This window comes from Octodon degus, unplaced genomic scaffold, assembly GCF_000260255.1.
Source record: "Octodon degus isolate 3935 unplaced genomic scaffold, OctDeg1.0 scaffold00295, whole genome shotgun sequence".
Taxonomy (NCBI): Eukaryota; Metazoa; Chordata; class Mammalia; order Rodentia; family Octodontidae; genus Octodon; species Octodon degus.
Window position 1 is genome coordinate 877,461 of NW_004524871.1, and position 11,139 is coordinate 888,599.

At 42.1% G+C, this 11,139-nt stretch overlaps 1 protein-coding gene across 3 annotated transcripts in view; it reads left to right on the forward strand.

Annotated features, from left to right (window-relative positions):
- The window catches only part of Cep76 (centrosomal protein 76), a 30,263-nt gene that overhangs the window by 573 nt on the left and 18,551 nt on the right, over nt 1–11,139 (forward strand). The window contains exons 2-7 of one of the 3 annotated variants that reach the window (XM_004647211.2): nt 513–668; nt 1,810–1,885; nt 2,742–2,966; nt 4,820–5,005; nt 6,767–6,864; nt 9,017–9,145. In XM_004647211.2, coding sequence (XP_004647268.1) covers nt 513–668; nt 1,810–1,885; nt 2,742–2,966; nt 4,820–5,005; nt 6,767–6,864; nt 9,017–9,145 — 870 coding nt within the window. The remainder of the gene's footprint in view (nt 1–512; nt 669–1,809; nt 1,886–2,741; nt 2,967–4,819; nt 5,006–6,766; nt 6,865–9,016; nt 9,146–11,139) is intronic. The other 2 variants (XM_023707504.1, XM_004647212.2) reach the window with 2 other exon arrangements.

Below are 11,139 nucleotides of genomic sequence, written 5' to 3' on the forward strand. Positions count from 1 at the left end.
GCGGGGCTGGGGGAGCGGGGAGCCGGGAGCCGCGGGGCTGGGGGAGCGGGGAGCTGGGAGCCGGGAGCCGGGGCGGGGCTCGGCGCCGGGGTGTGTGAACGCTGCAGGGCCGCGGGAAGCGGTGGAGGCGGGCCCCGCTGCCCACCCGCGCGCTCGTCGCTCCGGCCGGGCTTTGTCCAGCGCTTGCTGCGTCTCGCCCCCGGTCTCCGGGCGAGGAGACCCAGTCCTAAGCACGTTAGACCCGCAGACCTGCGCCGCTACCCGGCTCTGCTCGGGATCCTGCTGGTCCGCACCCCAGAGCTGGGCTTTGAGCGAGTGTTGGGGCGGAGGACAGCAGGAGTGGTGGGTAACCAGGAGAAAGTATTTCTAGAATTTTTACCCAAACGTTTTATCTTTTGAAAGTTGACCTCACTTAGTGATGGTGACGACTACTGTTCTGAGTAGAAGCCCACAACGTGAGCAGCGCTGACTGCTTTGGCACGTTGTGCATTGTAACGGGACTTTTGTACTAGATGGATGTCCATGGCAGAATAAGGGAAATCCTGGCAGAGACCATACGGGAGGAGCTGGCGCCAGATCAACAACACCTGTCCACAGAAGATCTGATCAAAGCTCTTCGGCGTCGAGGAATCATTGACGATGTGATGAAGGAACTTAATTTTGTTACTGTGAGTAATCTTTAGGGGAAAGTCGGAGTCAGTATTCGCTTGCGAATGCTGTTTGTAAGGTTTGTATTTGGTGTTACTCTATTACGAAAAGAGCCATTCTGTCTAGTAATGGCCTTGTTTTAGGTTAGCTATGTCTTGAGTATGGAAATTCGCATGGTATGTCATTGAAATTTGACTTAAATAATGTATTTCTGTCTCCGCAGTGACAGAATTTTCTCTTTGTTATACTCTAGGAGTGCAATTTTACTTATTACACTTTTTGTCTTTTGATTTTTTGGGGGGGTGGGGGATGGAGTAGTGGGGATCAAACTCAGGACCTTACACTTGCCGGGCATATGCCGCCAAGCTGCCTTCCCGGCCCAAGTGTTTGGTCTTCTGAGACAGTCTCGCTGGGTAGTTCGGACTGCCTTTGAACTCAGTGCTGTCCAGGCTGGCCTCAGACTCACCTAGGTATTCCCACCTAGTCTCCTGAGTATAGGGTCATAGGTGTGTGTCGCCACACCCAGCGAGGGCGGGATTATAAATGTACATCGCCACACCCAGCGAGGGTGGCAGTGCTAGGTGTGTGCCCCTCAGCCAGATTGCCTATTTAGCGAAACCTTTTCCAGAGACTGTCTGTAAGTTTTTCTAACCTTAAGCATTTTTTCTAAATTATATTTATGAAGTTCTTTAAGAAGGTAATAGGGTGCTTAAGAGTCCCCACATCTTTTCATACATCTAGGTCAGTGGTGGAAAGAGCTGCCCAGCACAGTAAGTAGGTCCTCTTTTGAAATGAGGCAATAATGAAACTGTGACCTCAATACCTGATGTCAGGTAAAAATAGGGCTGGCTTCAGCACGTTAGGGAATTGCGTCTTTGCATACAGGGTTCTCTTGGCCTCTGAAGCTTTGCAACCTATTTCATTATAAAAATTGACCTAATAACAATCTTTGCTGCTTGAATGTCACTTATTAAAGTCAGTTCGTGGTGCAATCTTAGTCTCAGTTTTCCATAAGATTTAGAGAAAGTTTAATTTTATTTAAAGCATTAAAAATTTGAGTATTCTGTTGGTAGAAGGCTTGAAAACAGTGCTTAGTTCCAGTGGTATTTAAAATCTACCTGTAATTGTTTTTTCTTTTTCTTTTTGTTACTGCCTTTCTAGGACAGTGTTGAGCAAGAACTCTCGGCCTCTCCAAAACAGCCTGCTAGTTTTGATAAACAGTCAACATTAAAAAAAAGTATGTATTTTTATTTTGTATGTTTTTTTTTTTTTTTATGTAGTTGGTACAGGGTCTCACTCCGCAGCTTGGACTCGTAGTGGTCTTCCTGCTTTTAGCTTCCCCAGCAAGTGGGATTACAGGCCTGGGCTACCACACCTAATCTGTGGGTGGCTCAGTGCACCCTGGGGGCAGGGCTGGCGTGACCTGTGGTGGTGAGGATCTAAGCCTGCTCCCTGCGCTTTCCTGAGCAGGTGCTTAGTCCACTGAGCTATCTCGCAGGCCCTTGTATATATTTTTTAATGTTTAGTTGTGGTTATTAATGGATATTGATGAGTTGCAGTTTATAGTATTTGATGAAAACATTTTAACTTCTGTTTTCTAAAATGAAGTCCTTCCTTTTTGTGTGTGTGATTAACTTAAAACTTAGATTCTATTTTGTATGAAGTATGTAAGAAAAACTTAACAGTACAATAGACACAAAAAGGATCACTGGCCTTAAGGTATATTATAGAAACTGTACAGCTTTGCTTTTTTAATGGTAACATAATTATCTGATATGTATTGGTAGTAATTGTGTGACTTGTCCTTTTGAAATTAAGGAATGTTTTATAAGCAGCCAGAAAGCAAATACACATTAGACCTTGGTGTTCTGACTCCCTTTTGGCTGAGAGAAAGTAGCCAGGATATAAGCTCAGAATATCTTACTGTGTAGCTTTTCTTTCCAGAGCAAAAAAATCTTGCTATGTAGTAAATTTGTTAATTTCTTTTTTTAAGTCTTTGCTTTTATTTATATCAAACTATTATTTCCTAATGTGTTGATCGTATTTGTGAAGTTATTTGGCTGCTTCCTCACGTATATTGCTACACTTTACAGCTAATATTGATCCAACACGGAGGTATCTTTACCTTCAGGTTTTGGGTGGAAAAGCTTTCTTGGAACATCTTCAAGAGCCTGAGCCTTTACCAGGACAAATTTGTTCAACTTTTACTTTATGTTTACATTATCGGAACCAGCGTTTTCGTTCTAAACCTGTTCCATGTGCCTGTGAGCCAGATTTTCATGATGGCTTTTTACTGGAAGTACACAGAGAAAATTTAGGTAAGGACCAGTGTGGTCATTTAATTGAGTAGCTCTATGTGGAACAACTACAACTTTTGTTCTAAGAAATTTCTAGTGGGTGAATCTCTCTAGAGAATCTTTTCTCCCTCCTTGCCATTGGTATTTTTTTATTTAATGATTTCTACCCACTCTCTTGCCTTATGTTCTGTCTGCTAATTAATATTCCCTGAAGATTATTTTTTTACTGTCTTAATTATTGGGTCTTTGGTGGGAAATACTGAAATGCCTGTCATGTGCCTATTCCATGCTAAGCAATTGGTAGTGATGTAGTAGAAAATGGGACACAATCTTTTGTCATTCATGAAGTACGGTTAGATTTGTGATATTATGTAATTCAAGTCTAAGCTTAGATTTGTATAAGGGTATTCTTTACATTTTTAGTTGTCAGTATATAGTGCTTTATAAAGTCAACAAAGTTGCAGAATTAAACCTTCGTAAATTTAGATTATAAGGTGGCATAATTTATTCATAAATCTTACTGTATTTTTTTCCTATTAAACTTTGTATTGGTTGGTTGTAGTGGTGCATGCCTATAACCACAGCTACTTGGGAGGCTGAGGCAAGAGGAGTCAAGTTGGTGGCCAGACTGGGCAAGTTAAAAGAGAACCTGTCTCAAAATTTAGAAAAGGCTGGAGATGTAGCTCAGTGGTTGAGTACCTGTGAAGTATAAGCAAGGTCCAGGGTTCAATGCCCAATACCAAGAGAAAGTTAATAAGGTTGTTTACATGATAAATTGATTTGTGTAGATAGTCCAGTGATTATTATTTTTTTTTATAATTTTTTTTTTAAATTACTTATTTATTACATTTATTTATTGTGTGTGTGTGTGGCCAGCTCAGCCCACCAGGGGGCGGGGCTGGCTGGCATGTGGTGCTGGGGGATCAACCGCAGTCCCTGTGCTTTGACAAGCTTGTTTCAAGTAGGTGCTTTAGACCACTGAGCCATCTCTCCAGCCCCAGTCCAGTGATTATTTTTGGAACTTGAAAGAGTTGAAGTAGCTTTGGCATGAATGTTGACGTATTTGGTTTTTTGATTTTTAAATATTCTTGTTTTATTTTGGCGGAACTGGGGATTGAGCTCAGTCCCTCGCACTTGCCAGGCAAGCGCTTATTCTATTGAGCCATCTCCCCAGCCCCTTTATTTACTCTTTAACAACATATTCTTTAGGTAATTACTTTTAAAGAATAGATTTTTGGGGGCCAGTGACATAGCTCAGTGGACTAAAGCGCCTGCTTGGGCAAGTCCAGGGACCAGGTTTCGATTCCTGGCACCACATGCCATGCTGGCCCCCACTCCCAGGGCTTGCTGAGCCAGCCAGAGTCCCGGTGTGGTGACGCATGCTTATAATCCCAGCTCAGGGGAGGCTGAAAACAGGAGTGTCACTACAAGTCCGAGCTGCATAGTGAGACCCTGTAACAAGCAAGTACATTGCAAACAAAAAAACAAAAGGTTTTTTTTTTTTTTTTTGCCAAGGAGATAGCTCAGCAGCATAAGTGCCTGTCTGGCACTGATGCAAATGTAATGTCCTGAGTTCCATCCCTACTACCGCAACAAAACAAACAAAAAGAATAAGACTTTTTCCTTTATGGTTCAGAAAGTTCTGGTGCTAGGAGTAACTAGATAACCTGTTACAGTTCTGCCAATCATTTCAGAAGTTAGTGATGATAGAAAAGGAAGTACCTCTGTTCCTAGGCAGGTGTGCTTTGTTTTACACTAACAAATTATTCTTTTTGGTTTTATATAAACTTAGGTATTTTTCAGGACAAATACTGTTTTGTATTAGTCTAACAGAATATGTAATATGGTTTTATCTTTTTGGCTTTTGTTGCTAGGTGATGGAACTAGAATGGCTGATTCAACAACAATGTTATCAATAAGTGATCCAATTCATATGGTGCTGATCAAAACAGATATTTTTGGTGAGACCACTTTAGTAGCATCATATTTTCTGGAATGGCGATCAGTTTTGGGCTCAGAAAATGGAGTGACCAGCCTGACAGTGGAACTAATGGGTGTAGGTATGATGAGTGCTTCCCTCACTGTTACTTTTATGTAAGCAGTCTGTGCGTATGATGTTGTCGCACTGCCTTATAAACCAGCCAAGAGGGAAAACAATTTCATTACAATTCTTACTGAGGCTTGAGGATGGACTGGAAGAGTAATACCAGCACAGTTTTTCATAGTCTGCCTTGTCGTAAAGAAAATTATTCTCTGGAAAATTAATATAGAAACTTTGAAGATTTTCAGTTTCTTTCCTTTTTTTTTAAAATTAAATACAAGACTAGAAAGAAAAATAAAGAATTTTGATACACATAAATACATGTGTTTGAATATTTACTACTGCCCACACAGTGACATCAGTTATCTCTGTCATCCCCACTGGTCTGCGTGCTGTGGAGTGGGTCTGGACATCATGCAAGGCTGCAGCAGTTCTTGGGGACCTAGCAGGACATTCTGGTGCCACTGCCTGCTTGAAGTCTCCTTCACTCGCCACTCTGCAGTGTGCTTTTGCTGACAGGATAGAAAGCGAAATGATTTATGCATGACAAACAGAAGAATTGCTTTGCTATTTTACAGTTATTTTTTAATAGAACTACATTAGTTTTGAAACTTATTACCTAAACATAACCAGTAAATTGCACAACCTTCAGAATGTTAACTTAGACCCAGGATATGTTTTTCCTTACCTAGAAAGTAGAGAAACAATTTTTTATGTAGGAGGTTTAGTTTTAAAATAGATTTCCTAGTATAGTAGCACATGCCTGTAATCCCAGAACTCAGGAGGCTAAGGTAGGAGGGTCACTGTAAGTTGGAGTCCAGTCTGAACTACACAGTGAGGCCCTGTCTCAAAAAAAAAAAAGAAACAGCAAAAAAAGATTCCCAGTGGTTTTTAAAACGAGGCCTAACATGGTATTATTATTTTAATTTATGTATTTATTTTTTAAAATTTCTTGGTGGTACCAGGGATTAAACTCAGGGCAAGCACTTATTCCACTGAGCTATCTCCCCAGTCCCATTAACATGATAATTATTAATGACCAGGAAATAAACATACTGATTTAGTGAGGAAATATTAAAATGTTCTCATGTGCAGTGAATTTTCTAATTTAAGTCCAGGCATTGACTAAAAAATTGTATTTACATGTAATGTGTTTAAGTAAGGGTTAAGTGGGGATTGCTGTATGTGACAAATAGTATAAATGTTTTCTGACCTTTTCTTAAAGAATGCAAATTGAAACATTAAGTCTGGTTGGTGTTATATTTACTGAAGGTAAAAAACCCAAATCAGAAAGAAAAGTTCCTTAAGATCTGATTAGAGAGTTAATAATTAAGGGCCGGCTAAATAGCTCAGCAGATTGAAGTGCCTGCAAGGCGGGAGTAGTTCAATCCCTGGGCCTGTCTTGCCAGCCACCCCCGGCACATGCTGAGAGGCAGTTGAGACTGAGCCTGGTGGTATGTGCCTATAATCCCAGCTCTTGGGAGGCTGTAAACTGGCGGATCACTATGAGTCTGATCTAGTAGGGAGACCCTGAAAACCTGTAGACCCTTCCCTAAACACACATAAAAAAGCAAGTTGATAATTAGTCTTATACTAGATGCCTTTGTAAAACTTAAAAACTAATTTGAATTGCTTATTTTTAATAAAATGTTGTGTAAAGTCAAAATTATTCCATTGAAATGAGAAAATTACTGTTTCTAAATTTTTTTGTTATACTTGTTTATTAAATACACATAATATTCAAACTTTCGAAGTTCTAAATACTTATTTATATTTATAGGTACAGAATCAAAAGTGTCCGTGGGAATTTTAAATATAAAATTTGAAATGTACCCACCACTCAATCAGACACTATCACAAGAAGTAGTGAACACCCAGGTAAGTGATTCTGAGTTTTTCTTTGTGTCTGCCTTCATTGATCTTAGAAAGTATTCAAGTAATTATCATTGATTACTTTTTAGATTATTCATGGGTTAATGAAAGGAATGAGAAAGAAAGAAAAAAATGCTAATTGTATTAAAGATGCTTTTCAGCCAGTCATGGGAGTGCACCCCTACCCCAACACTGGGAAGGCTGAGGCAGATCGCTGGTAGTTTGAGGCCAGCCTAGACTACGTACTGAGACTCTTGTCTCCAGAGTTATTTTTCGGGAGGAATTTATAGTTTTGTTTGGGAAAGGCATGAATATTTGAAACCGCCAGGATTAGAACAGAAGAGTTACAAACTTGATGGGGAGAAAGGAGTGCCTGGGCCAGGTCAGTGTTTGTGGTCATGTGGTTGACATCCATGGGAACAGTTCTGCCCTATGCTCTGTGCCAGTGCTCCCAGAGGCTGAGAAGCTCTCTGGGAGCTCACTCTCCTTGGGTTGGTGTCCCTCCATGTGTCCACTACCCTGGCGGTGGCCCTTTGGGTTCCAATTAGGGCAATCACCAAATGCTTCTTCTTGGCATCATTTGTTAGTCCAGAAGTGGCTGTTACTCCACCCTTCCCATTGTATGGACCCTTTAGGGCCTTGTGGTTTCTCTGACCCTAGGTCAGACTCAGGGCCTGTGTGTGTTAGGCAGGTGTTGTACCCTGCACTGTGGCCCAAGCCCTTGCACAAGTCAGGCTTTTGTCTCTTAGTTTTAGATTGCAGCCCTCTGTCTCAGACACACAGTGTGCTCCTGGTTTCCTGAAATGTCCCTCCCTATTTTGGTTTTCCTCTCCCTTCAGCACTGGTGTCTGAGGTACGTGGTGGCCTGTGCCCACCTGAGGCCGCAGGGTGGGAGCCAAGCAGGTATCACTCAGCCAGGGTAGATGCAGACACATAGATGTATACCTAGGAGTTTTAGTGAGGTCAAAACATGCCGTGTATGTGGTGAATATTTGGGTTCTACCTTTTCGGTAGTTTATTTAGCTTGTTGATGAATAAGTGACGTCTGCTTTCTGTTAGTGATGGATGTGGAACCTAGAGTCTTGCGCATGCTGGGTGCTTCCTCTGCACTGGGCCGTATTCCCAGCCTTGGGGTTCTTATTGTTAAACTTGACATTGTCTCCTAACATTTTCTCATGTTTCTGCTGTCAGATTTTTTTTCTGCTCTTTAATGACTGGAACAAAGGCTTATTTTCTTTTCTAATATATAAATTATTTCTAATTTCCAGGCTTTTTCTTTAAAATTATACCATTATTATTTTTTTAACTAGTGCTGGGAATTGGCCAAGACCTTAGCACTGAGCTATATTCCCAGACCCCACTACAACCTTTATTTTCATACAAGATCTATACTGCTTAGCTGGGAGTCAAACTTACCTCAGCCTCCTTGAGTACTGGGCTTACAGGAGTGTACCACCACACCTGGCTTAAAATTTTAAATCAGGAATACTCACTGCTCTTAAACAGATGCTGAAAGATAGAGGCACTGTTGGAGACCCAAGGGATATAGCTGTGCCTGAGGCAGACTGCTTCTCTCTAGCCTGGATTCTAGACTGAGCAGTAGGATCACTGGTTGAGCCCAGCCTGGCAGTTTAGTGATATACCCAGGCCCTTTCTCAAAATAAAAATTAGAAAGCAAAATAGGCTGGAGATGCATACAGCTCAATTCAAAAAGTTAGGGGTTCAGTCCCCAGCAGTACAGATAAGTAAGCTATAATCCTGGTGAGGCGATGGTGAACCTGAATCAGTCAGTAGCGAGAGTTCGGGTGGTAGAGAGAAGAATATGGAGGATGAATAGTGGTGCCTTAGGCTGAAGGATTGGGGGAGGGAAGGTCGGAATGTGCACAGAGCAGCTGAACACACTCAGTGCTCAGTGAGGAGAGAATGTGGAGTTGAGTCAAGCCAGCCGAGGGCGCTGGAACAGGGTTTCCTGCTCACCATTTCTGTCCTGGGAGGGCCAGGTTGCTTGGCCTGCTGGGTGGGCATGAGGGGCCTAAGTGAGTGAGGGATGAGTCTGGGCAAGGTGGGCCCTGGGGCACCCCCCTCATGGATAGGGGACGTGGGTAGTCAAGGTGTTGTGGTCCTCAAAGGGACAAAAAATGTCTTTTCAAATTCCCAGCTTGCTTTGGAACGTCAGAAGACTGCAGAGAAAGAACGGTTGTTTCTTGTGTATGCTAAGCAGTGGTGGAGAGAATATTTACAAATCCGACCCTCACATAACTCACGGCTGGTTAAGATTTTTGCTCAGGTTTGTAAACTATGTTAGAGATCTTATTTATGTTTGTAAAAAATGTTTATCCCAAATAGTTTGTGAAATAGAACCCTAATTTTATAACACTCATTGGGTATGCAAACTTTATTTTGCTTTCAACTTTGATCATTGGACTTTAAAATCTTTTTTGAGTAGATTTGCTTTAAAGTAGATGAAGATCTCCTCTTTCAACTTTATCGCCCATGACACTTGGACACTGTGATTTATATGTAAATTTAGTGTGCAGAACAGGAAATGTCGGTATACATTCTTTTGTTAGGTTTTTGGAAAGACAGATATTGCTGGATGTGGTGATGCATTCTGAGGTCCTAGCCCTTGGGTAGAGGCTGGAGGAGTACTGTGAGTCCCAGGCCAAGCCCACTATATCGTGAGTTCAAGGCCAGCCTGAACGGCATAGTGAGACCCTGCTTCAAAACAAAACTCTAGCTTATATGTAATAATTCAAAGCCAGTTTGTGATAATTTTAGTTGCAGAATTTCAGCCACAGCCTAGAGTAGCAGGCATTAGCTTAGTGATGGCACTATATCCTGACAAACCCGTTGAAAGCTGAAGTATGTTAATATACCTAATGTGCTCTGTGTAGTGGCTCAGCAGCACTGAAGAAAGTTGTTTGGAGCTGTGGTTGTGCGGCTGGGACTGCAGCTGCCCAGCTCACGAGATCCTACCCTGTGTGCTGCTGGTTGAGATGAGAATACATAGATGCACAGAGCTTTTGCAGCCCTACCAAGCTGAGAAAAGTGGCATACCTTCCTGAGTCTGGAACTATATATGTGTTACCTCTACATCTGTTTTTGTGATTCCTAACCAGATTTTCTCTTTAACAAAGTTACAGAATATTTGTTCTATGTACTTTTTGTAATTTTTGAGGAACTATTTTATTTCTGTCTTCACCACCACATGGATGTCTCTGTAATAAAGTACAGTGTAGGAAATGATTCTGACAGATGTTTCCCATTCAGCTGGCTTTAGCTTACCTGTCTTCCTACATTGAGGACAAATGAAATATGGTTCTTTTTCTAGATAGGGAGCTTGGAGTGAGGTCCCTGCCAGCTCATGTTGGGAAAGAGGAGTAGCTTCTAACTTCCCAGCAGGGCTGTCTTGTAAGGATCCATGGGTCTCAGTGTGATCCATTCTACCTGGGGAGAAATGGCAGCAGGAATAGGAAAAGGTAGACAGGAAGACAAAAGCTGGGTTAGGTAGCAACTTGTCTGCCTGGTTGACAAGACAACCCCCCCACACACACACACTCCCCAGCAACAATATCGACATTTACACCTTTGCAAAGTTGGTAACATGAGACACAAGGTTGCCTAGTGACTAATAGCTGACATTAACCGTCAGGATGCTTATCTGAGGACTGAGGTAGCTTGTTTGCTTTAGGCGCTGGGGCCTACTCCTGTTTACATACAGTTGACCAATTTTCTAACTTCCATGGCTCCCAGTGCTGTCTGTGCATTGAAAGTCTGGGAGGCAAGGTCCATACATGGTCAGACAGGGTCAGAACCCAGCTGGCCCCACCATCTTTCTACTTGGAAATGGCACAGGAAAGAAGGTGCAGGGCCTGGGTGCAGGGGGGCCTAGGTCCATCTTCAGTACTGCAGGCAACAGAGAAACAGGCTGCACTGCACAGCAGGGTGGCTGTACATGACAGCCGTGCACTGTGTATTTTCAGGAAGCTAGAAGAAACGATTTTGAATATTTTCACCATAAAGACATGGAGATGTTGGAGAAAATAGCCTTGTCTGCCCCAATTTGAATGTGTCATATTCAACGCATAAGTGAAAACTGATAGTTGTTTTTCAGGTTCCCAGTGCAGCAGAGAAACCGGCAGAAGGAAAAAGGGAAAGGGGCTTTATTATCTTGGGGGGCTTGGAGAAAATCTGGGGAAGATAAGAAATTCTCTGGAGTTGAAAAAAGGGAGGCTGAGGCTTTTATGGTTTGTTTTTTTTTTTTCATAATTTTATTTATTT